Below are 25,096 nucleotides of genomic sequence, written 5' to 3'. Positions count from 1 at the left end.
CTCTTGATTAGGGCTCAGGTCAGGATCTCAGTTGATGGGATCCAGCCCTGCATCAGGCTCTGCGTGGACAGCATGGAGCCTGCTTGGGATTCTCAGTCTCTCTCTCTCTCTCTCTCTCTCTCTCTTTGTCTCTCTCTGACTCTCTCTGCCCTGCTCGTGCTCCACTCCCCCCCCCGTCAAAATAAACTTTAAAACATAAACTAAACAATAAAAAATAAAAAGAGAAAAGCTACTTGATGTCTTACACTGCACAAGACTGTAAGATCTCTGATTGAATGCAATTTCTAGATGCCCTAAACTAAAATAGAAATAAGGTTCATTTCTACTGACAGTGACTACCCCAGGAGTCAGTTAGGAAATTCCTCTCCACATATTTGAAACGCAACACATCCTTGCCCACCAGTCCCTCAGTAAATCATTCTCCTCCAGCCCACGTGACAATGAGTCAAAGACCAGAGGTCTGCAACAAGGCAGTGTTCTAAATCCTCCTGATTTTTGAACCAAAAAGGGCAGAATGGAGACACTCTATAGCAGAGATCATCTGGGGCTCGGTGGGGGGGGGGGGGGGGGTTGGTTTTGTTTGATTTGTGGGCAGGAGTTGTTGTTTTAAAGTTAGCCCAAGCTTTTTAAAGAGAAGAGACCCTCTAATCAAGCAATATTCTTCCTGGAGATTTAGCTTAAGAAGGGAAAGAGTTCTATGCGAGAAATTATTGACTATGACAGCACTCACACTGAAAAACAGAAAACAGCCCAAATATCCAATAATAGGGGAACAGGTTAAGTAAATATTGATATAACCATTTCAAAGAATTAAGTAGCAACATACAAAAATGCTTATGGTATACTAGATAAACCACCAAATGAATAAGAGAACCAGTGTCTCCATGCAGGCAATGGGGCTGGAAAACCACCAATTTGGCCACTGATGTATTCATCAGTGGATACAAAAGCCTGAGAATGAAAGGTTGGTGAGGAGCAGGATACCTACAGAGTCTGAAATTAATTCCCCACAAATTCTTATTGATTGTAAAGGGGATAAACAGCAATGTTATCCTAGAGACGCTGGTGGGCACCACCTACAGAAAGTCATCAGAGTTAACACTCCCACTACCAGGACAAGCTGATATCATGTGCCTCTTTACACGATGCACCGGGAAGGGACACATGACTTGCATGGTTAATTCCTGCCAAGAATGCATAACCTCAACCAAACCATGAGGTTTTGAGCAGACAAATCCAAACTGAGGAGAACTCTACAAAACAACTGATCTGAAGTCTTAGAAAATGTCAAGGTCTTGAAAGACAAAGAAGGCTGGGGGATCCAGGATAAAAGAGTCTAGAGAGACACAGCAACATAAGAGCGAGAGATCCTGGATTGGATCCCGGACTAGAAAGAAAGACAGAAAAACGAAGGAGCACACTAATGAGACAACGGGTGGACCTGAAATTTGGGCTAGAGATGAGAAAAGAGGATTATGCCAATTTTAAAAGTCGTGATCCTGATTAAATGTCCTTATTCTTAGGAATCACATGCTTAGGTATTTTAGAGGTAAAAGGGGCATGAGGTAGGCAACTTACCCTCCAGCGGTTCAGAAGAAAAAAAAAAAGTATGTATATACAAAGACAGAACAGACAGGGATGGGAGAGAGAGGGTGGCAATGATAAAACCAATGTGGTAAGATGTCAACAATTGGTGAATTGGGATGAAAGGTATATAGGAGTTCTTTGTTCTATTCTTGCAACTTTTAATTTTGAAATGACTGCAGAATAAAGTTTCAGAAAATTATATCTATGCCATGATTACAACCCCAGGAATTTTACACTCGTGCCAAAAGATAAGACAAGATACACGGGGAAATGAAAATATCGAATTTGAATGGACCAGATGGTGGGTGACATTTTCTTCTCACTGACAAGAAGTAACAGTATCAATCACGTTGCTTGCGGACAACAAACAATCTGACAATAAGTCAGTAACCAAAAGGGGAATAGTAATTATCCAATGGAAAGTGTAGAAGTTCCCAAAGATTATCCAAAGACACAGACATAAGGTTAAATTGCTCCTGGCGTTACCTGCTACCCAAGGAGGTGTACATAATGGTGGCTCTAGAAACGGGTTTTGTATAGATCCCTAACTAGCATGTCTATTTCTTTTTTTTTTTAATTTTTTTTTAATGTTTATTTATTTTTGAGAGAGAGACAGACAGACAGAGTACAAGCAGGAGAGGAACAGAGAGAGGCAGACACAGAATTGGAAGCAGGCTCCCGGCTCTGAGCTGAGCTGTCAGCACGGAGCCCAATGCGGGGCTCGAACTCACGGAGAGTGAGATCATGACCTGAGCTGAAGTCGGGCGCTTAACCGAAGGAGCCACCCAGGCACCCCTAGCATGCCTATTTCTTGGAGAAAGCATACCTTCATCATGGCTTCGTTGATCATGTTCTCACTGATGATGGTGGCAGTGCCCAAGCTGGAATTAACAATCTTGGGGGCTGCTGCATTCATTGGCTTCACGGGATGAAGTCTAAAGAGAAGGGGATAGGATCCTTAGACCTTTCTGTAATGACAAAACTGAGAAACTGTCCATCTCACAGATGGCAGTCAGCAAGACAGACAAGGGGACAGAGTGGTGATACATTGTGTTCACACCCCCAGTCCAACACACGCCAATGTTCCTGTGGAAATGAAAGCAGTCAGCACAAGGCAGCCACAGGGTCAACAAAGCCCACCCACCTGACAGCCAGGGGTCCTGACATTCTCGCAAGACCCTTGGTCTCCTGATCACTGTCAGAAGAACATTAAAGACGGTCTCTTACTTTTGAGACAACGACAGCCTCAGATTGCACCGTGTGAGTCCCTACAGAGCCTGCTGCTCCTCAACAGTAAAGGAAGAGTTCAGAACAAATACGCCCGCTTCACATCGGCCGGTGCTTAACGCAAGCTTTCAACCCTGCTAGGTTCCACCACTCTGTCTCCGTTGGCTTTTGATACTAGGAAGATGCTGGTCACGAGACATCTCTGCAATCTGAGAGCCCCAAATCTGACTATGGTGAATTATTCCAAAACTGGCTTTGAAGCCTGTCACTATGTCCTCCTTACAAACGTAGGAGTGTCTAGGGGAGGGATTCCCACCACAGGGGGAGACCCTTTGAAAACAGCCCCTACCAGCCAAATGCACAGTATGTACCATCAAGATATCTGTGTGGTTAGAAAGCCAGAACCTCGGCAGGCAAAAAGCAAAGGGCAGGGTGGGCAGGGTGGGCGACATCGCTCATGTCGAAACAACCTTTCCCGACTCTCACCTGTGCTTGGCTGACCCCGTTCCCGTGCTCGGCTGAGCTGAGACTGGATGTGTCTCTGAGGGTGAGACCCAGGCCTGAAGAAGCGGCTTCCTCTTGCCAGAATTGTCCACCTTACCAGCAGGGCCCTCTGCTGTTGCTTTTTTTTGAGATTCTGCTGTACTGTTGTGGTGCGTGTCAGCGTGTGGGTAGCTAGGGAAAGAGTGTGGAACAGGAAAGGTCTCAGAAAAGGAGGGGCTGGGTACAGGAGAATCCAGGGCCGCTTCAGGACGCTGGCTTGGCCCCCCATTTCCCGGCAACTCTTCCTTCTCGCCACCGCCAGGACCTGACCGCTGTTTATCCGAGCGTGAACTCTTGCCACAATCTGGTTTATGAATTCCCAAAGCTGTGGTCGGGAAGCTGTGGTCCGAAGAAGAAGCTGTAACGGATGCTTTGGGCGCCTTCGACTGGGGGTCAGGCAGGCTCTCGGTGGGCGCCACCCACCCAACCGCCTGGCCGCTCGGCCCCTTTCCCATCTCAGGACGGGCAGGTGACACGCTCAAGGAAGAAGGCCCGGCTTCCGGGGCTGCCACCCGGGCCGTCTCTCCATCTCCGTCATCTTCAACCTGATCCACTCTTTCGTCATCCGATGCCACTTCGGGGATGGAAGGAAGGGTTAAGCCCAGGTCAGCCAGGACTGGAGAGCTAACACCTGGGGCAGAGGGAAGGCCGCCCAGGGGGTCAGACAATAAGCCTTCGTGATCACTGGCTTTGCTCTGATTCTCGGCCATGAGCAGATGGTCTCCCTCAACCCCACAGAGGGGAAGGTCTTGCCCCGAGCTTGCTTCACTCACGGGGCCTTCTGAGAAACTCTCCTCGCAGGGGAGGGCAAGGGGATCGGCCGTGGAAGCTAGCGCACCCTGACTGGCCGCTTCCCTCTTGGAGTCCTCTGTGTGGACAGACCCGGCAGGCTCCCCATCTGACCCATTTCCAGCCGTGGCTCCTTCCCGTGGCGGCTCCTTGGGGTTCCCTTCATCCTCCTCCTCTGACCCGGGGGACTTCTCTAACTCCTCCTCCGTAAAGAGCTGCTCAGAAAATGACACCCGCTTCTTGATTTTCTTTCGGCCCTCGTGGACACTCTCCTCGTGCGTCTGCATCACAGAGCCAAGAGTGGGGGATGATTCTGCCATCTGAAGAGGGGACACTGCTTCTGGAACCACAGAAGCCGTTCTGCCGTCCTTCACTCTGTTCTCCCCACAAGACCCACATGGACTTGTGACGTCTGTGTCTTCCCCCATCGGAGGCTTCCCAGCTGGGCTTTCAATCTCGCCACTTGGGGATGAAAGGGCGAATGTCATTTCTTGGGTCCCTTGAGATGAAGGGACAGAGGCTTGTTCTGAGGGGGGCAACCTCAGAACTTCTTGTGGCTCGGTCTCAGGCTGCTTCAGGAGAGACTTCGCTGAGTCATTACTGACAGTGTTCTCTGGGCCTACCTCACTGGTCTTCCTCGGAGAATCTTCTGGCCCTTTTCTCACTGGAGTGGGTAGCTGTTTAGAAAGTGACCCCGAGGCACAAGAAACAGTCTTTGGAACTTGTGTTAAACTCTCCTTTTGCCATTCTGCTTTAAGGAGTAAGGATGGTTCTTCAGGACCGGCCTGGCCCTTGTCTGTGGAAGGCCAGTTTTCAACCGGCGTGGATGTGGAAATGGGGGCCGCTATGGGAGATGAGAAAGAGAAGAAGACAGAAGGAGATTCAGAGGACAGTGTCTCTGAGCCATGACCCGATTTAGAAAGGACAGGTGTCTGGCCAGAACTGGAAAGAAGAGCGGAAAAAAAGAGAGGAGAGTCAGGGGAAGAAGGAAGCCTGGCTGTGGGTTGAGCCTCTGGAGACACTTCCAGTCTGCAAAAAGGACAAAATAAAATCTGCAGGTCAGTTGCAGATGCATCAGAAGAGGCCCCCAAAAAAAAACCCAAAAACATGTAAAAATAAAGTTGATCCAAAGGGGAGAGCTTTTTTATACTTGGGGCAGTATCTTAAGGAGTTAAAGAAGGAGGGAGCTTCTGGGTGGGTCAGCTGGTTAAGCATCTGCCTTCTGGTTTTGGCTTAGGTCATGACCTCATGGTTTGTGAGTTTGAGCCCCGCATCAGGCTCCTTGCTGACAGTGTGGAGCTGACTTGGGATTCTCTCTCTCCCTCTCTCTTTGCCCCTCCCTTGCTCTCTCTCTCCCTCTCCCTCTCTTGAAAATAAATAAGTGAACTTAAAAAAAAAAAAAGTTAAGGAAGAAACAACAACAACAAAAACAAGTTAAGGAAGAAACACGAATTATTTAACACATAAAAGGGACACTTTTTAAAACATTTTTTAAAAATGTTTATTCATTTTTGAGAGAGAGAGAGAGAGAGAGTGCGTGAGCGTGCAGGGGAGGGGCAGAGAAAGGGGCTGGAGGGAGGATCTGAAGCAGGCTCCCAGATGACAGCACAGAACCCAACACGGGGCTCAAACCCATGAACTGTGAGATCACGACCTGAGCCAAAGTCGGACACTCAACAGACTGAGCCACCCAGGTGACCCATGAAAGGGACACTTTGATCACCAAGCACACCTGCCACACAAGGGCTGTTGCCACAGAAAGAGAAAGCTCCAGGTAAAGCAACAGTTTACAGTGTCTTTTGGTGATAAACAAAAAGCATCTAAAAAGTTCAAAGCAGTACAAGAGGCACCTCAAGGCAACAGGCACAAATTTTGAAGAGGAATGGCCTGCGTGTATGTGTCTGTGTGTCTGAAATCAAAGTAAGCAGAATCTCAAAAAAAGTCTCCCCCACCCAGACCACAGAAATACTGTTCATGCGAACGTGAGTCATGCTGAAAGCAGAAAGTTCCCGATGCATCACCCCCCCACCAGGCTCCTGCCACGAGGGGCACCCTAAACACTCTGAGAACTGTCTCGGGCACACTCAAGGGTGGATCAAGGGTCTATGGTGCCAGCAGACCAGAGCCAAAGTGCAAGGAGGAGATAACATCTGCCTCAAATGGAAATATGTGGTAAGAACTTTAAATACACACATGTTCTGCGCATAACCACAACCCCAATCTGGTATTCCCAACTTGCGATACTCAGAATCTGCTACACCCTGCGGCACTCCATCGGGGTCTGAACGTCCTACTGAGACGGGCAGGCCACACACGGTGGCCGTGGCTTTGGGCCGGGACGCATCACTGCCGTCTGTGCAGGGCGGGCCAGGCAGGCAGGCAGGCAGGCAGGCGGGGCTGGTTGAAAACCACTTAGATTATCAAATGCTTGCCACACACAGGGACCGCCATAGAATGACGAGCAAGAGGTGCTGTAACGGTAGACCCCGCTGATTACACCGAGCAGTGAGGGGCAGGCCCTGCATGAGAAGGAACAAGACTCACCGAGGCTTGACAGCTTTGGTCTGCGGAGCCCTTACAGAGGGAGCAGGTGGTGTAGGTTCAGACTTGGGCTCTCGGTCAGCTTCCGGTTCTGTGATCTGCACATCCTCAAAGGGATTCAGGGATTTACCGCGTCCGGAGACAACAGCGGTAGTATCCTTCTCGGATCTTTCTACTAGGTCTCCGTCAGGCCCCGCCTGGTCCCCCCTCGGTGTGACTTCCATAAGCGTGCCTTCCTTCTCCTTTCCTGGGACCATAGGGGGGCTTCCGCCTTCACTGCCCTTAGCCACATCCTTCTTTCCTGTCACCAGAGACAGCAAAGAGGACTTCTTGTTCTCCTGCTTCTTGTTCTCCTTGGTTTCTTTTGCCACCTCCAAGCTCACTGGAGCCGTGTTCTCCTGAATGTCCCCACTGATCTGTGGCCGGTAGGATGGCAGAGACATAGATTTCAGAGAGTCTTTTGTGGAAGACTCAGAGAACTGTCTGTCGGAAGACACCGCCCCAACGTCGCCAGGCTCCTTCCAGGACCGAGTGGCCAGGTTTTCGGTAGAGGAGAACAAATGCTTCTTCCTGAAGCCCTGAGGGGACGGGGAAGAAGAAGGGGTGCTGTCCTTGGTCTCGCTCTTGGCTTCTGGCTGCTCCACATAAACATGGTTCCCGTTGATACAGACATTAGAGCGAGAAAGGAAGTCATTCTTAGACCGAAGGCCACCAAGAAAGGGGAGTCCTCCTTCCTTCTTGGGAAGGTTGAAATTGATCTGGTTCAGTTGCTTAGGATGTGCACTCTCTGTTCTCTTGGGAGACAGGACTATGGGAAGAAAAGCAAAGATCGAAAGGAAACGATGTTAAACAAGTGGTTCACAACTGGAAGGGGGTCCGTCTCTCCACATCTGAATACATTTTTGGTAAACCGCCATTGGGTGTGTTATTGGCATCTAGCAGGTAGAGGTCAGGGTTGCTGCTAAAGATCCTACAGCACAGGGGGCAGCCCCACAACAAAGAATTATCTGGCCCAAACTACCAATAGTGCTGGGATTGAGAAGCCCTGCATTAAACCAATGCGAAGGGCAGAATCTGGCCAACAGTAACGATTTGGTCATTGAAATTGAAGTTCAAAACACACATTTAATTCACAGTTAAAGGCACTGAATTCCTCAACTTTCATTAAGGATGTAGCCCATGAAGGTTACGCACATCGATAGGACCTCAATAAATACCTGATGAATAAATGAAATATCAGAATTACTCTAAGGTTGTATGATTTTACCCTTAACTAGAAAAAAAAATGGATACATACATTTTGTTAATTCCAAAAGCTTATATTAATGTACATCAGTTACAGAGCCAGACGTTTTAGAAAAGAATTTATGCATTCTTAGAAACCAGAGTGCTTAGAAATAGAGAAGCCTTTCTTTTTATTTATTTATTTATTTATTTATTTATTTATTCTGAGAGAGAAAGAGGGCGTACATGCATGAACAAGCAGGGGAGAAGCAGAGACAGAGGGAGAGAGAGAGAATCCCAAGCAGGCTCTGCACTGTCAGCACAGAGCCCAATGCGGGACTCAATCCCACAATCCATGAGATTATAACCGTGAGCCGAAATGAAGAGTCAGACACTTAACTGACTAAACCACCCAAGCGGCCCAAGAAGCCTTTCTAACCAAGATCATCCATCATCATAACCATCATCACCATTTTAGTAACTGAGGAACTGAATTAAAATCTTTCTCTTAAGATTTGTTTCTTCTCTCTTTTTTTTCTTAAGTTTATTTATTTACTTTGAGAGAGAGAGAGAGAGAGTGAGGTGAGCAGGATCAGGGCAGAAAGAGAGAGGGAAACAGAGAATCCCACGCAGGCTCCATGCTGTCAGCACAGAGCCCGATGCGGGGCTCGATCCCAGGAACCGTGAGATCATGACCTGAGGCAAAGTCAAGAGCCAGATGCTGAACTGACTGAGCCACCCGGACACCACATTGTTTCTTCTCTCTTAAAGCAAAGTAGACTGAGAGACAGAGAGACAGAGAGAGAGAGAGAGAGAGCAAGCCAAGTAAGGAGGAGGAGAAAACTCACCATCCGAGGCAGAGGAGGACTCATCCTCATTTTCATCATCCTCCCACCGGGACTGAAAGCCTCCAGGACGAAGCAGCACTTTGTCTGACTTTGAAGTAGGCAGGACAGACATGGACTGAGAAAGTGGTGTTTTCTGCAAATTTGACTTGGAAAACAAGGTCTTGATCTTCGACTTCTTTTTCTTGTCTTTTGAAGTAGACTCATCATCACTGTCGGCGGAGGGTGTGACGCTGGGAATGACGGCTGAAGCAGTATCGGACGCGCTATCCTTATGCTTCCCCTTGATCTTGTCCTTCAGCTTCCCAAATGGATTCCGAGACTTGTCTTTCATGGAAAGGTCAAACATGCTGGCAGTCATGTTGTTTCTCATAAACTGGATGTCAACCTCAATTTCGCCTCGCTCTTTATCCTTCTTTCCTGGTTTGGATTTCAAGGTATACCACCTACAAGGAGAAAGGCTGAGAGGTTACCTTTGAATTGGGCCTAAAACAATGTTCACAATGTCCATTAACTTGGCCTCTCTTCTTCTCTGCTACTACCAACCTCTTAGATAAATGCATTCTTGGGCTCTCTTCTTAGGAGAGTAGAGGGTGGGGTGGGGAATGAAGGCAGAACCTGTAGTTTTATTTTTGAGAAGACACCCCGTAGGCAAAGATAGGATCTGATTCTGTACTGAACGTACAGTCACTTAAAATCTTTATTCGATAAGCTATTTCTAAAAATAAAATAAATATAACAAACATTCCATCAAATCCTCTCCTAGGACTGGTATTTGGCTTCAATAGGGGAAAGATGCAAAGATCATACACACACAGAAGGCAAAATGGAAATTGACACATAAATCTCAGAAAAAAGGGCAAGGGTTTGTAGAACCGTCCCTGCCGGGGAGTTGATAGAAAACACAGGACAGAATAAAAAAAAAAAAAATTGTTTTTCAAAAAGAGTGCAATAAGCTAGTCACGAGATGACAGATATGGTATGATTCGATTTCTATGAAGTACCTAGAGCAGTCCAATCCACAGAGTAGAATGGTGGCTGTCCAGGGCCGGGGCCAGAAGTGAATAAGAATTAGTCCTTAATGGGTACAGTCTCAGTTTCGGGAAATAAAAAAGTCTGGACAAGGACGGTTGGTGGTGGCACAACAGTGTGAATGTATTGGACTGAGCCATACACTAAAAAACGGTTGGTAAATTTTGTTACGTATATTTTACCACACTAAAAAAATAATAAGAATTAGAAGTAGAAAGGAGGCATTCTTCCCTAGCTTAATACTCCTAAAAAGAGAAGATTTCAAACATTATCCAAGTATTTCAATGGGTCATTTGCAAACTACTTCAAGACAGGGCAAGTATTGTATCAGTCCAACTCGACTGAAAGACAAACTTCAGAAAAAGAAATCTCGGGGTGCCTGGGTGGCGCAGTCGGTTAAGCGTCCGACTTCGGCCAGGTCACGATCTCGCGGTCCGTGAGTTCGAGCCCCGCGTCGGGCTCTGGGCTGATGGCTCAGAGCCTGGAGCCTGTTTCCAATTCTGTGTCTCCTTCTCTCTCTGCCCCTCCCCCATTCATGCTCTGTCTCTCTCTGTCCCAAAAATAAATAAACGTTGAAAAAAAAAATTTTTTTAATAAAAAAAAAAAAAAAGAAAGAAAAAGAAATCTCCCCTTGGCATGTTCCATCTGGTGACCTCCAAGAAGGTGAGGCAGATCCGTGGCATGACCACTACAGAGCAAATAGGTCTGAATCCACGGTCCACCGACAGCCATCCCCGGCGTTACCATACAAACTGAGAAACCGCATTTGGATGTTCTTTGGGGTGACCTACTTAAGAGCTGAGGGCCGTGGACGTAAAGGAAATGACGGGTTTGCTCAAAAGAGCACAGTTCCCTCCTTCACTCTCAGCCTGTCTTGCTCGCAGGGCAGATCCCTGCCCCACTACCTTAGCTCGTTTTACAACTGAGAGGAAAGGGGCAGAAGGAAGCAGAAACCTAACACTTAAATAGCATCTACAACATAACCTGGCACTGTGCACACTTAGGAACATCCTGGAATTAGTGTCCCCAGAATGACACACAGTAGACATTATACTCACTTTACAAAGACGCTGAGGCTCACAAGTTAAGTGTTTCATACAAGGTCTTACCACTGTTAAGGGGCACAGCCAGGATTCTGAATCAGTTCCGCATTTCTCCAAAGGTCCTATTCATTCTCTAACCCCAAGATTCCTGCTTTACACTCTTTGCTAACTCACCTCCCATGGGCCATGTTCGCAACACACAGAGAGGAGATTCAAATGTAAGTTCTTTCTAAATAAATAAACTTAAAAAAAAGGCGGGGGCTGTGAGCGGTGCCTGGGTGGCTCAGTCGGTTAAGCGGCTGACTTTTGATTTTGGCTCAGGTCACGATCTCAAGGTTGTGAGATTGAACCCGTGTTGGGCTCTGTGCTGAGTGGTGAGTCTGCTTGGGATTCTCTCTAGGTGTCTCTGTCCCTCGCCAGCTCTCTCTCAAAACAAATAAATAAATAAAACTTAAGAAAATAAATAAATTCTTTCTGAGGCAGGTTTAAGCTTCTCATTTAAAAGGCCCTACCATAAGAAAGAAAGTACCGAGGAAAAAAGTACTAAGAAATGTTCTAGGAAGAAAAGGGGGAAATCCCACCACAGTCACCACCAACCATAAATCATGAGATTACATATAGAGTCCAGTATACAAAGTCATCAAGAACAACTTAAACTTGAGTTAAAAAATACATCCAGGGGCACCTGGGTGGCTCAGTCGGTTAAGCATCCGACTTCAGCTCAGGTCACGATCTCGCGGTCCGCGAGTTCGAGCCCTGCATCGGGCTCTGGGCTGATGCTCAGAGCCTGGAGCCTGCTTCCGATTCTGTGTCTCCCTCTCTCTCTGCCCCTCCCCCGTTCATGCTCTGTCTCTCTCTGTCTCAAAAATAAATAAAAACGTTAAAAAAAAATTAAAAAAAAAAACACATCCAAAAATTGGAGAAAATGATATAAGCTACTATTCTGGACTTTTAGAGGAGATTTTTTATGGGTTTTAAAACCACAATCCACAGCTGGGGGCTGGGGGGGGTGGGGCAGGGGGAAACGCAAGGTGTTTACGGACAACCTCACCCCTGCCAGCCTAGTGTCTTCACAATATATTTTCCAAGACCTAGCCTGGAATAGCTTGCTTATTTGTCGTTTAGATGTCCAGAGGATTATTTCTTTTTCTCATCTGCCCGTCATGCGGCTAAATGGTAGCCCTGGTGATGAAGGGTGGTTAGCTTTGGTAAATACCCACTGCAGGCACCTGAAAGGGGAAGTTGCTGAAGCTGAATGCAGAGGTTCCGATGACCACACCAGCCGCAAGAAGTTTGACCTCTCTGCCCACGGAAGCGGGGTCAGTCCGGCCTTCTCCCCAGCCTCCTCCACACAACTCATACTGTTAGCCAAGCAGGGGATGCAAAGATGACCTTCAAAGCGTGCCATCGACAGTTCCTGGGACCAGCCCTCCTTTCCAAAAGTATCACCACCAGTCTGTTTACTTTGAGCGAAGCTACAACCAACTCTAGAATCCTCCCTGGGCACCTATACCCAGGATCAGTCCCCGGGGAACTAAAGTGGGATCTGTTTGGGGAACTTCTAAAACCACTAGGAGGTGTGAATAGATGCTCCAGCAACTGTTCCTATCCTTTATTTTCACAGGCAAACCTCAAACCAAAGACCAGGTAGCCAAGAACAGCCACAGAGCTATTTAAGGATGTGAAAAGCAGACTGAATCACAGGTAAGCGTCCCATGCAAACGTTCAGAATTTTTAACAATCTGTGCTGGATTTGTTAAAGCTGGAAAAGAATACAGGAATTGTTCCGTCTAACAACATGACATTCAAACCACTTAAGCAAGGAATCTTTGGCACAAGGATAATTTTATAATAAATGAAAGCCATGATTCATAAATGTCTCTCACCCTAAGAAATCCCAAACCAGATACGTTTGTGGGTTTCCGCATTCAAGCATCAATTTTATTTTAAGTGCCTTTTTATGCATTTGTTTTTTAGCTCACTTAATTCCAGCACCTCGCGGAAGCAATTCTTGAATAACAAAGTCCCAGCAAAGCCACCCAGTGTAGGTAAGGTGGCAGCGTGGGTGTGTTCCAGCATTACCTTTCAGGTAGGCCCAGAAAGCTTGAATTATCTCAAAAATCAGGGCTGGGTTGATTTTCCTAGTCCAAAGGGCAGGGTACAGAAAGAAAGCCATAATTCCAAGGTAGTGAGTTTGTTTTTAAGCCCGTATTTCTGAAAAATTCCTGCAACCTATCAAGAAAATCAAATGATCCCTTCTGTAATCAAGTAATTATTTTAACTTATAATTAAAAATTCAATTCTTTGGAAATTAAAAGGATCTCTGAATACATAAAAAGTGATAGGAAACATAAAAAAAACTATATTCGAAAGTAATAACAGGCATAGGGTAAAAATTCAAATCATACAAAATGGTACAAAATGAAAACTTCAATCTTCCCACCCCTCCATGCCCCTCAGTCAAGGGATGATGGTCCTGGGCACACAAAAACAAAAATGTCCATTATCCAAACAGGCTACCCTGCTATTTTAGAGTTTTGGGGGGTTTGGGGTTTTAGGGTTTTTTTACTTTTTTTCTTTTTTTCTTTTTTTTAATTTTTTTTCAACGTTTATTTATTTTTGGGACAGAGAGAGACAGAGCATGAACGGGGGAGGGGCAGAGAGAGAGGGAGACACAGAATCGGAAACAGGCTCCAGGCTCCGAGCCATCAGCCCAGAGCCTGACGCGGGGCTCGAACTCACGGAGCGTGAGATCGTGACCTGGCTGAAGTCGGATGCTTAACCGACTGCGCCACCCAGGCGCCCCAAGGGTTTTTTTAATCGAACACAAGACAAGGCAAGAGCTAAAAATACAGAAAAATTCATTTATGTCTTCTATTGCCTGGGCCCGTATCGTCAAATCTTCTGGGCCTTTCAATAGTCATTTTGAGAAGAGCTAGAATTATCCAACCATGCCCAATTCTCAGGGCCAGTCTGCTTTCAGAATGCACCGTGTCTCACTTCGGGCTCAAATACGTGGAAAGCTGATCACAGGGGGCCTTCCATCGGAATGCGGCAGGGTGAGGGGAGTATGGTTCCTACTCTTGGGAAATGAGAAGTCTCGCAGCAATGCAGGCTTTCGGGATTATCCTTGTAAAGGACTAGCTGGTATGTCTCAAAAATAACCTTTCTGCAGCTGAAACAAACATGTTTTTCCTTTGAAACATTCCGCAGGGCAGACACGTACAGAGAAATGATGACTTCAAAGATTCGCTTCCAATTTTTTTTTTTACATAGCAGCCACTGGAAATACAAAATGAAAAGGCCAGATTCTGCCCTAAAAGGCATACCCTCCAGTGGGACACAGAGAGAGCTGGCTCACCAAACATCACAAAGTGCTCCATTAGAACCACTGTTGCCTTTTCTTTCTGACTTTGAAGCATGAGAAAATAATTAGACACGGAAAGAAATGCCTGCTAACGCATACAATTTCATCCCAAATAAGGGCTCTCACACACAAATAAGGTCCTCAGCAAAATTAAATATGAACCACCTACCTAGGGGCTCCAGCAAAACGAATTAATACTGCATACTTGTATTAGACACAGGAGGCTCCAGGGAAGGCAGGGAAAGAAAGACCACTATGGCTCTACGAGTCACTTCAACATTTTCATGTGTGTTAATTTCCAGGGCTCTCCGTCTGTGGGTCTGGTCTGGACTCAGGGTCAGTGGTAGACTGGCCCCCGCCCCAACCTGTTCCCTGCAAAATCTCAACCGTGACTTACAGCATGAGTCATCTCCATGGTAACCAAGCATCATGACACAGGGGATTATGGCCTCAGGTGAGGGAAGAAGCAGGAAGAACAGAAAGGCACCTGATGTAGTGTTTGACACAGAGGACACTCTCAATCTTTCATGGATGAAGAATTTTTAAAAAGCAACTCATTCGTTGTCTTCCCCAGGGAATAAAAAGAAGGCTGAACATGTGGGGTTAGCAGTTGAGAACATCCGAATGGGGTTCTGAAAAGGAGTGATTCCATATGGGAGAAATGTCCAGACTCTTCTCCTGGTAGCCTAGAAGCAATGGAGAGCAAACAGGGACAGAAATGCTTATGGCCTATAAAACGTCTGTGGTGTTCCCTACACGGGCGAGGCAGTTTCACATGTTTTGTTACTGCCCTTTGTAGCTGGTCTTGATTACCTTACTCTGACTACAGAATGACCAATCGGCCAACCTTGCCTCCCCCGGTGACGCTTCCTCTCTGCCCGTTGTTAACAACTTGGAAGAACTCCTGAGAGTGGCAAATGGCTCATTTTTTACCCCAACCCCTAAAACAGCCATTCTAGGGGCACTGAAAGGCCACCTGTAGCCACCAAACTCCATCCTGAAAACTGGTAAGTGGTGTGCTAAAGGAGGCAGAACAGAAAAAGCAGGTTGAAAATGCCCTGGGTCCCTTCCCTATTATTTGCTCTACAGAAATTCTCTTAGAAAGTGAGCACAACAAGTTACAGAGAATTTTTTGTTAAATTTTTTAATGGACTTACTTTCATGCTAATGTGACCATTATTCCTTTTTACATATCTTCTTGAAGTGTTTTTCCTGTACATTTTAACAACCACTAGCTGAGACACTTCAGGCAAGTTACTTAACCTCTCTGTGGCTCAGGTTCCTCTGAAACAGGGCTGAAAGCACCTAATTCATAAGGATGCTAATGAAGATTAAGGGACTTAATATATGTAGTGCCTGGCACTTAATAAGCATTCAATAAGTATTAGCTATAATCCTTACTTGGTTGTAACCAGAGTTTACATGTGATTTTATTTTTATAGCGTGTGGTGCGTTCTTGCCCTACAGTCTTCATACCCACCATTTCTAGTGGCTGTATGATATCCCGCCAAATGCTTCTATACCATGGTTTACCCCCGCAGATAGTTCTCAGAAGGGAATTTAAGATCTCAACATTTCTGACTGGCCCTGCCCCTAGATAACCAAACCTATCCAACAAACACAAACAATAAAGATCTGCATTTGAAGGGAGGAGGAAATGGCTCAGTTACAAAGTAAGTCTGTATTACGCAATCTCCAAAATTAAAAAGTATACGAGAGTCTTTTAAAACACCAGTCAGTGTGTATTTTCTGTAACTTACTGAGAGATGTAACGATCCTCAGATCAAACCCTTCAGGGTTTCTACACAGTAGACAAGACACAGGGCTTCCAAACTACTGCAGGGATATGCCGAGATGGCGTGACTGAAGTATAAGGATCAAGACATGTTTTCTAAGTTGAAATCACTCAATGCTAGACTCCTTATAGGTGAAGACTATAAGAAATAGCAAGTATCGGTATTTTAAGATCCTCTACAAATTAGAAAAACATCAACTCGTTTTTAAACATGGAAGTGCACCCCTCCTGTATTCATTTACTTGCCGTTTTTTTTTTTTTACTTGATCATATCTCAAAAAGCCACAAATGTTAATATTCTACCATCAGATCAGGTATCTCGCCTCTTGCCCAATTGGTCCGTCAAAGAACAATGTCACGGCAACCACAGGGTCCTTTATTATTCATGCAAAGAGACTTGGGACAAACATGCAATGGTTTTTGTTCACCTTCTAAGGACCAGGACAAAAGGAAACAAATACACTCTAGCATAAGGGATCCAACAGTCCACTCCCCACCCCACAAACAGGTTCACACTCTTTCTATGAGAGTTCCTGGCAAGAAAGCAGAGTGTCTATGATTTATCGTGTAATCAGCTAAGTCCCAAGAAAGAGGAGGAGGGGAACCCACATTTTAAAATCCTGTTTTAACAACAAATGACTAGCAAAAATGCAAAGTTCCATTAGCATAAAAGGAAAACCCCAGTTTTGGTGCTAGAAGAGGCAACACCCTTGAAGAAATATCCCGGGACCCAGCGTGCCGCCTGGTGCCCTCCACACAGGACATCCATTCTTCATGATCACAAGAGGCCTTTTCAGACCAGGCTTTCTGGAAGCCTGAATTGTTCCACCTAGGTTAGCCAAGTCCCTTCTCATAAAAGAGTGTTTAAAAGGTGAAGCATACAGCAGCCACACCTCTAGAAACATTTTTCTGGGATTTCTTATAAATGCCTCCCCTCTACTCCATTCAAAGCCCAGCATTCAGGAAAGGACACTTAATTAGCGCTGCCTTTTTTCTCTCCGCAGGCACATTCCTAAATGTGTCCCTCAGGGACACCCTGGAGACTAAAATCCTTGCTTTTTCTCTAACAGAAGATCTACAGCCTTCTCTCTGCAGGAAAGGAATTTCTCATCTCATTAGTGGCTAACTGCAGCTCCCTCGCCAAAGGCATCATTAGCAGAAGGGAACCTGCTTCCTTGGTGTTAAGAAAAGGCAACTGACAAGCCACAGCCCAAACTAAGAAACTGAAAGAGCAGAGCTTTGACTTCATACCTCCGGCACCCCTGGTCTTTGATCCACTGGGCTAATTCTAAGATTAAACAGTTTTCCGTGTCCACGCAGGCAAAAGACCGCCCGCTCTGTGCCTACAGGGACCTCAACCATTCACTCACTCACACAGATGTTACGAGCTCCTGCGTTGGGTCACACAACAAAGAACAAGACCAAAGTGGTCCGGGGCCAAGGGAAAGGCAGGCAGAGTCAGACTTGGTCTCCTAAGCCACAGCTCGGGCGCAAGATCTGACCCAGGACACCTTAAGGGGAGAAGCTCTCACTGCCAAGTCTTTTCCCAAACAAATATCTTGGCAGTGGACCGATTTTCTTCAAAAGCCAATACAAGGGTCCCGGTGTTGATTTTGTTGGAATTCAAAGGCCCAGAGATTTAGAGATCTGCACAAGACCCAGAACCAAAGGTCACACAAGGAACTGCTCTGAGATGCAAATAAAGCCCAAAATGACCTCCTATCACTTTCTCCATTAGCCTAGGGCTTCATCCTTCTGGAATTAGCCAGGGCTGGCGTCTCCAAAGTGTAGAGTGAGGAGCACAGTTTTCTAGGATGTATGGCAACTAAAATTGTACTATTTTTAATAGATACCTAAGATTACTGTTAAGGGCGGAAAGGGTAAGGTCAGCAAGCCTATGTCAGAGTGGGGGTGACATTTTAATAAGCACATGTATTGCTTTCCATGTAATTATAACATTTTTTGGTTAATCGCTACAATTAAAATGACATATCAAATACTATTTATAAAAACCTCCCTCCGATGGTAGTTACAGAACTACAATAGAGGTCTTTGTAACCAAAAGGAAGTTTAAGCACAACAAAAAAGGCACAAGACTCCCCTGTACGCTCACCTTCCCTAATGTGAAAAACATGTAAATGGTTAACTTACTAGAGTTTTATTTTTCACTATAGGTTTCTTTTTCCTAATGTTATGTATTATTTTCCCTTTTCTTAGTCCTATATTCCTTGAAGCAGTGACCTCATCAGCTGTGTTAGAGCGCACCGGTGAGATTTTACTAGCTACGTACACTATTACAAAACAAAGACTCGGCCTGTTTTAAAACTGTAAATACTTGGAGACACACATATACACACCCTGGTTTCCACCCTGGTTTCAATGGTGTTTCCTACTAATTCCTTCCAACAGAAGACTCAACTCACAGGTGTCACTGCCCAAAGCTGTCTTTGTAATGGTGACCTCACTCTGCTGGGGAAAGAAGGCACCATCACTTCCTGGTTCATTTTCAACAGCAAGCTCTCTTTATTTTATTAGTTCATTCTTATCACTTCCTCTTCTCTCCCCCGACCCACATCCAATCTATCACAAATCAGGCCAACTAAACTTCCAAAATATCTCTGAAATCCACCACCTCTGTCCACCTCCATGGCCATCACCCAAGTGCAAGCCACCACCACTGGTGGCCTAGATTACTGTAACAGCCTCCCATTTTGTCTATCTGATTCCAGGCTAGGCCTGCTTTGAATCCATTCTCCACCCAACAGCCACAGTGGTTTTTGACAACGCGGATCACAACACCCTTTGATTTTAATACTCGGTGACTTCTCACTGCTCAATCTATACAATCCCTCTTCAGCCTCAATCTATACAATCCCTCCAGCTTCCCAGGTGTGTTCCAGCCTCAGGGCCTTTGTGCAGGCTGTTCCCTCTGCCTCAGGCCCTTTTCCTCCACTTGTCACCAGAAAAATCTCTTTGTACTTCAGGTTTCTGCCTCAGAGAAGCATCCCCTTCTTTAAGCCATGTCCTTCCTGTTCTTTCCTCTTATGACACCCTGTTCTCTTCCTCCACAGTACTTATCATAATCCATGATTATTTATTTATGTGTTCATTTGCCTAACGTCTGTCTCCCCCACAAGGCTCTGTACTTCCTGAAAGCAAGGATCATGTCTGTTTTGGTCACTATTGTTTACACCCCAGTGCTTGGCACCTAGAAGGTATTAAAATACATTTACTAAAAATACAAGCATGAGATCTTGCCATCTGCCACAACATGGGTGGACCTAGAGGGTATTATGCTAAGTGAAATAAGTCAGACTGAGAAAGACAAATGCATGCGAGTTCACTTCTATGTGGAATCTAAAAACCGGAACAAATGGCAGAAACAGGCCCATAAATACAGTGAGAACAAAGTGGTGGCTGCTAGAAGGGAGGGGGTGGCAATGGGCAATAGGGGTAAAGGGGAGTGGGAGACACAGGCTTCCAGGTGTGAAAGGCATCGGTCACAGCCATGAACGTGCAGCATAGGGAACAATCGTTGGTACTGTAACAGCATGCATTGACGGATGGCGGTGAGTATAGCACAGCGTATAGCACTGTCGAATCACTATGGTATACACCTGAAACTAACGTAGTATTGTGGGTCAACTATACTTCAGTTAAAAAAAAAAAAAGTACTAAAAATATGGACTTTAAAGACCAAAAAAAGGGGGGGGGTTGGAACTTTCCCCAAGCTAACTGAATATCTTATAAATGAAATCGTAACCAAACAATACCATGAGCTCCCGGGTGGCTCAGTCAAGTAAGCATCCGGCTCCTGGTTTCGGCTCAGGTCATGATCTCACAGTTCTTGAGTTCGAGCCCTGAGTCTGGCTCTGCACTGACAGCCCAGAGCCTGCTTGGGATTTCTCTCTCCCTCTCTCTCTGCCCTTCCCGGGCTTTCTCTCTTTCTTTCTCTCTCTCTCTCTCTCTCTCTCTCTCTCTCTCTCTCTCTCTCCCCCCTTCTCCCTCTCTCTCTCTCTCTCTCCCCTGCCCTTCAAAAAGTAATAATAAACAAATAATACCATGAGGAACATGAGGGAGCATCTTGCCCATCACCGGAACAATGACTCTCCCCTTCTTAGTCATTTCATTCCATGGCTACAACCAGGTTGGGGTTACTTGTCCCAGAGCTGACAGACAACTCTGTCTCAAGCACTGAGCTGTCAGTTTCCTACACTGGAGTAGGAGGGGACTGTGAGAGGCAGGAGGGTTTCCAGAAAGGCCCAATGTTACCTTTAAGGGGAATCCCAAGAAAGGAAAAATTTAATCAGTAACACTGCTCCAATTTTCCAATCGGTTATCAAAAAAACCTAACTGCACTTAGGAAACTTAACATTCAAGCACAAACACTGACTGCTTTTTTTTTTTTCTTAACGTTTATTTATTTACAAGAGAGAGCAGCAGAGGGGCAGAGAGAGAGGGAGACAGAGGATCTGAAGCAGGCTCTGTGCTGACAGTTCGGGGCTTGAACCCATGAACCGTGAGAACGTGACCTGAGCCAGTCGGACGTTTAACCTACTGAGCCAACCAGGTACCCCTGACAGCTTATTATTTATCTCTCCGGTCAATTAAATCATTTCTCCACATCCAACTCTCCCAGGAAAACAACCATTGAGCCTTTATTTCTTCTTAATAACCCGGATTTCCTCTGGCAACTTATTATAGCAGCTTACTACACTTACAGTTCTTCAAAATCTCAAATCTTTCATGTGCAACCAAACTCCCTCTTGCATCTTCAAGAGACATAAGAAAATGACTCTCCATCACTCACTCTCCCTTCACAGCTGGAAGACTATTACAGTATTAAGTGTCATGATATTTAGTTACACAATGGCCTTTCAGTCACTAGCCTGAATGGATGTTTATTTTAATCTGTTTTTAACAGATTATTTCCCCCAAATTTTGTTGCTCTTAGTATCCTAAAAAGGTTCCCCCCACCCTTCTGGCCTCTCAGCTTCAGGTCTGTTCTATGAGCGTGAGACTTAACTGGTTCCCATTTCACCAAGGCCCAACTGTGACCCCAGGTCTTTAGTAAGTGCAAAATAAACACATTTCAATTTCTTCTTCTTTTTTTAAATATTTTTTAATGTTTATTCATTTTTGAGAGAGAGAGAGCATGAGTGGGGTAGGAGCAGAGAGAGAGGGAGACACAGAATCCGAAGCAGGCTCCAGGCTCTGAGCTGTCAGCACAGAACCTGACGCGGGGCTCAAACCCACAAAACGTGAGATCATGACCTGAGCCAAAGTCAGATGCCCAACTGACTGAGCCACCCAAGTGCCCCCATTTCAATTTCTTCTTAACAAAAGGGGCCACACACTATTCCCTATTAGAAGTATCCTACTTCTATGTCAGTCTCCACTTGGTATTTTAAAGATGTGTGTCATCACACTAAATTTGAGGTCCCCCAAATTTGAGTCATGAAAAGCACATTTTCTGAACTCCAAACATATGATGGATGAGGGCTTATCAAGAGAACAAAGGGAAGTATGGGCACAGTTAACTCTTAACGTCTTGAGTTTCTGGACCCGTGACGAAAGTCATACTCTAAATAGCAGCAACTCTTCTTTGCTAGAGATTAACACACATGCGTGCACACGCGTGCGCGCACACGCACGCGCGCACACACACACACACACACACACCTGGAAACCAAAATTGAACTTATGTTTTGTTTCTGGTTTTTATTTTATTTTTTAAAAAATTCTCTTTTAATGTATATTTATTTTTGAGAGCAAGACAGAGACAGAGCATGAGCAGGCGAGGGGCAGAGAGAAAGGGAGACACAGAACCAAAACAGGCTCTAGGCTCTGAGCTGTCAGCCCAGAGCCCGACGCAGGGTTCGAACTCACACACCGTGACATCATGACCCAGCCGAAGTCGGATGCTTAACAAACCGAGCCACCCAGGCGCCCCTGTTTTTGGTTTTTAATGTCTAAGGTGGAGTCAAACCATTAATAACTAGTTCAAATAATTTTCTTAGCCCAACCAGTTTCCTTCTGGTAAACTTCCACCTCTCTCGGTATGCATCACTCTCCACATGTCAGCCATCTTGAGCACCCAAGTGATGTACCAAGGCATCAGAGAAGCTCGGTTTCACTAGGTTCCCTAGCACCCTGGAAAGTCCCAGGAAGTGGCAGATGGAAAGCTTGCAATTTCACCTACTGCTGATGGGGCAAAGAAGACTTCCTTTGCAGTTACGAAAAAAAAAAAAAAAGACATCAACTAAGCATCATTTTCCTACAAAGTTGATACTGCGACTAAGTGGTAATCAGCTCCTACAATAGACAGGAGGAACCATCTAGGTTTAGGATTACACTGGAGAGAATGACAGAAAGGAAGATGTAGACCTCTGAACCCTTCCTGAAATAGGGAATTTAAGGAGGTTTTCATTCCTCACAAAGCAGTAACAGAACCTTCTGAGCCTATACCCAGGCCCCATTAATCCAGGAACCTGGAAACATCTTATCAACATCAATTAAGCCGGTAACAAGCTCCACGTATAAACAGGGAAACTTGGGTGTTTAGAGATCGAGTCGCTTGAAGCCTAACAATGAGTCAGGACCAGAGTGGGCACCCGACCCAGGAATCTGGAACCCTCATCTCTGGCAGGGACATGTGATCTATCCTTCAAGGGAATAAAATGTTCCAACAGAAACAGACGGCAGAAACAGATGATAATATCCACACATCTTGGGATGGGACAAGACAAAGGACAGCCAATGACTCCCAGTTGAAGCCGGAAAGGAAGCCAACCCAAGGCCCCAAATGTCATTTAATCAAATGGAAAATTAGCATTGCTTCAGCACCTCCTTAGCAAAGACACTGCTCACCTTCTGGCTTGTAAGTTGATGCCAAGAGATATCCTATCCATCCTCACCTCAAGGCTCTCTATTTTTATCTGATTTGAATTCAGAAAATGCCTATTCATCTTTGGCCAGATAAGTGAATCAGGTAATACATTCACAAGCATGCAAGCTGAAATTGGACCCACCCTGCAGAAAAGGGAATCTGGTAACTTCAAACCCTCTGGCTTTTACTGTCCTGTTCACAAGGGAAAGTGAAAATGCCCTGTATATCTAAAACACCCAATGTGAATCAGTATGCTTCACCAACTGGAGGACCTGTGGTAATATGACTGACGTGCCTATTTACCGTCCAGCACAAAGCAACCGATTAAGCTAAGGAGCCCAGCTTTTGGTATAGGATATGAGCATAATCAAATGTTCCATAATCAAATGCTCCATGGCAAACACGTGTGAAAGAGAACAAACAAATGGGTGACACCTTGAAGTGAACTGGGTGTTGTCCAGCTTTCCCTGTGGGAGCGAGATACCCTAGCACAGAACTCCACACCTAGAAGCCACTGAGAAGCCACAGGCGAGCAGTCATCCATTCTGAGTAGGACCAGAGAGAACCTGACAAACTCCAAAGAGAAACAGTGCCTACCACCCACTTTAGCTTGGCCAAGGGCAGACCCTGGCTCCAACCAGCACACCTTACTAATTTGGGGCCCAGGACAAACAGGGTTAATAATTTTCAGTCTGAAAAGTTAAATTGTTTTAGCATGCTTTGGGGAGGCAGGGGAGGAGGGGGTTGAAAAGGGGAGGAGAGAGAGGCAAATTCTCTTCACCAACCCCTTAAGCAGCGCGGCCACACTGCAATGCCTCTGCTCTGCCTCTCGGTGAGCCTCTGGGGCCCGAGAGTGTCAGTGGGTTTCACTCCTTCACTTAATCCTCCCTGCGTTCTGGCCCCGCCATTCCCAGCTCAGTGGCTAGGACAGTGAAATACCCAGGAGGCTTTCCACAGAAGCTAATGTGTGTATCACACATACACACTACCCACAGTAATAAGAAGAATTCGTCAGCCCACATGTATTTTCAATTCATCAAAAATTCATTAAGCGCTTACTAAGTTCCGGGCGCTGAGCGTCTCCCTGCAGATTCAAAACTACCCCAGGTACTCCCCGCCCCCACCCCGCACGCCCGCCGCAAAGAGCCCACACGCTGGGAGAGCTGGGGTGGGACAGCCGAAGGAGAAGTTGAAGTTAGGTGAGAATACGGTGACCGGCCGGGGAGATCCCTCTCGAAAGGCCTCTCTCCGTCCGTCCCTTTGGGACGCAGCGGCGCGGTGTCTGCCGCGCGCTCTCTAAGTGGATCGCAGCGCCAAGCCACACGTTCGCCCCGCACCTCCCCGCTCCGCGTCCCCTCCCCCGGCCCGCACTCACTGGGTCTTCCTGCGGCCCTGGTCCCGGTGCAGCTCACGCAGGTCCACCTCGGCCCGGCCCAGGAACTTGTCGAGGCCGAGCAGCGCGCGGTGCAGCACGGTGAGCTGCAGGGTGGCGGCGGCCGCGGGCGCGGCCCCGGCGGACAGCAGCGGCGGCAGCTCGAAGGTGGCCTCCTCCCGCCACACCGGCGCGCCCAAGCTGCGCTCCGACACCGAGGTGGCGTACTTCTCTTTGCCCACCTGGATCACCGCGTACGCATCGCTCGTGCCCCCGGGGCCCTTGGCCCGCAGGCCCCGCGCCTGCAGCACCGTCACCTGCACGTGCGTTGGGGACCACACGGCCCCCGGGCCCCGGCCAGCCGAGGCCGCCAGGGACATGGTGACCGCGCCGCGGCCGGCTGTGAAGCGAAGAGAAGATCACCGGGATGTGCGGCCGCTGCGGCCCACCCCGCCGCCCCAGCCGCTTTAAGGCTTCCGGCCACGCCCCCCCCAGGGCCCGCCTCCCCCGCCCTGCCCGCCCCGCCCGCTCCGCCCGCCCCACCTGCCGCTCCGGGTCGGGCCTCCGCCGCACTGGCTGGAGAATACCGGGGTGCGGGAGGCCGGCGCGGCCGGGCGGGGGCGGGGACTTGGAGAATTCCGGCGTGAGAGGTGTGGTTAGTTAAGGGACGAGGTCCCCAACTGCCAAAGGTCGCACGGCCCAACCGGAACTGGTCGGGGCACTGCCTTGGGAGTCAGACCTCTTTTCCAATCTGGCACCGTCAACTGGCAGGTGTGTGAGCTGGCACAGGTTACTTAACATCTTTTGGTCTCAGTTTCTTCATCCATAAAATGAGATAACAA

At 46.8% G+C, this 25,096-nt stretch overlaps 1 protein-coding gene across 3 annotated transcripts in view; it reads right to left on the bottom strand.

Moving 5' to 3' along the window:
* Positions 1–24,748, bottom strand: part of RAB11FIP1 (RAB11 family interacting protein 1) — a 33,023-nt gene extending 8,275 nt beyond the window's left edge. Inside the window, exons 1-5 of one of the 3 annotated variants that reach the window (XM_043564299.1) lie at positions 24,258–24,736; positions 8,760–9,202; positions 6,691–7,495; positions 3,301–5,175; positions 2,414–2,522 (exon numbers count right to left, since the gene is read on the bottom strand). In XM_043564299.1, coding sequence (XP_043420234.1) covers positions 2,414–2,522; positions 3,301–5,175; positions 6,691–7,495; positions 8,760–9,202; positions 24,258–24,634 — 3,609 coding nt within the window. In that variant the 5' untranslated portion in view covers positions 24,635–24,736. Of the gene's footprint in view, positions 1–2,413; positions 2,523–3,300; positions 5,176–6,690; positions 7,496–8,759; positions 9,203–14,367; positions 15,213–24,257 lie in introns of those variants that run through there. The other 2 variants (XM_043564305.1, XM_043564312.1) reach the window with 2 other exon arrangements.
* Positions 24,749–25,096: the final 348 nt, after the last annotated feature.

Source organism: Prionailurus bengalensis, chromosome B1 (assembly GCF_016509475.1).
Source record: "Prionailurus bengalensis isolate Pbe53 chromosome B1, Fcat_Pben_1.1_paternal_pri, whole genome shotgun sequence".
NCBI lineage: Eukaryota > Metazoa > Chordata > Mammalia > Carnivora > Felidae > Prionailurus > Prionailurus bengalensis.
The sequence above is the reverse complement of the archived record's forward strand: the minus strand, read 5'-3'. Positions and strand labels throughout refer to the sequence as shown.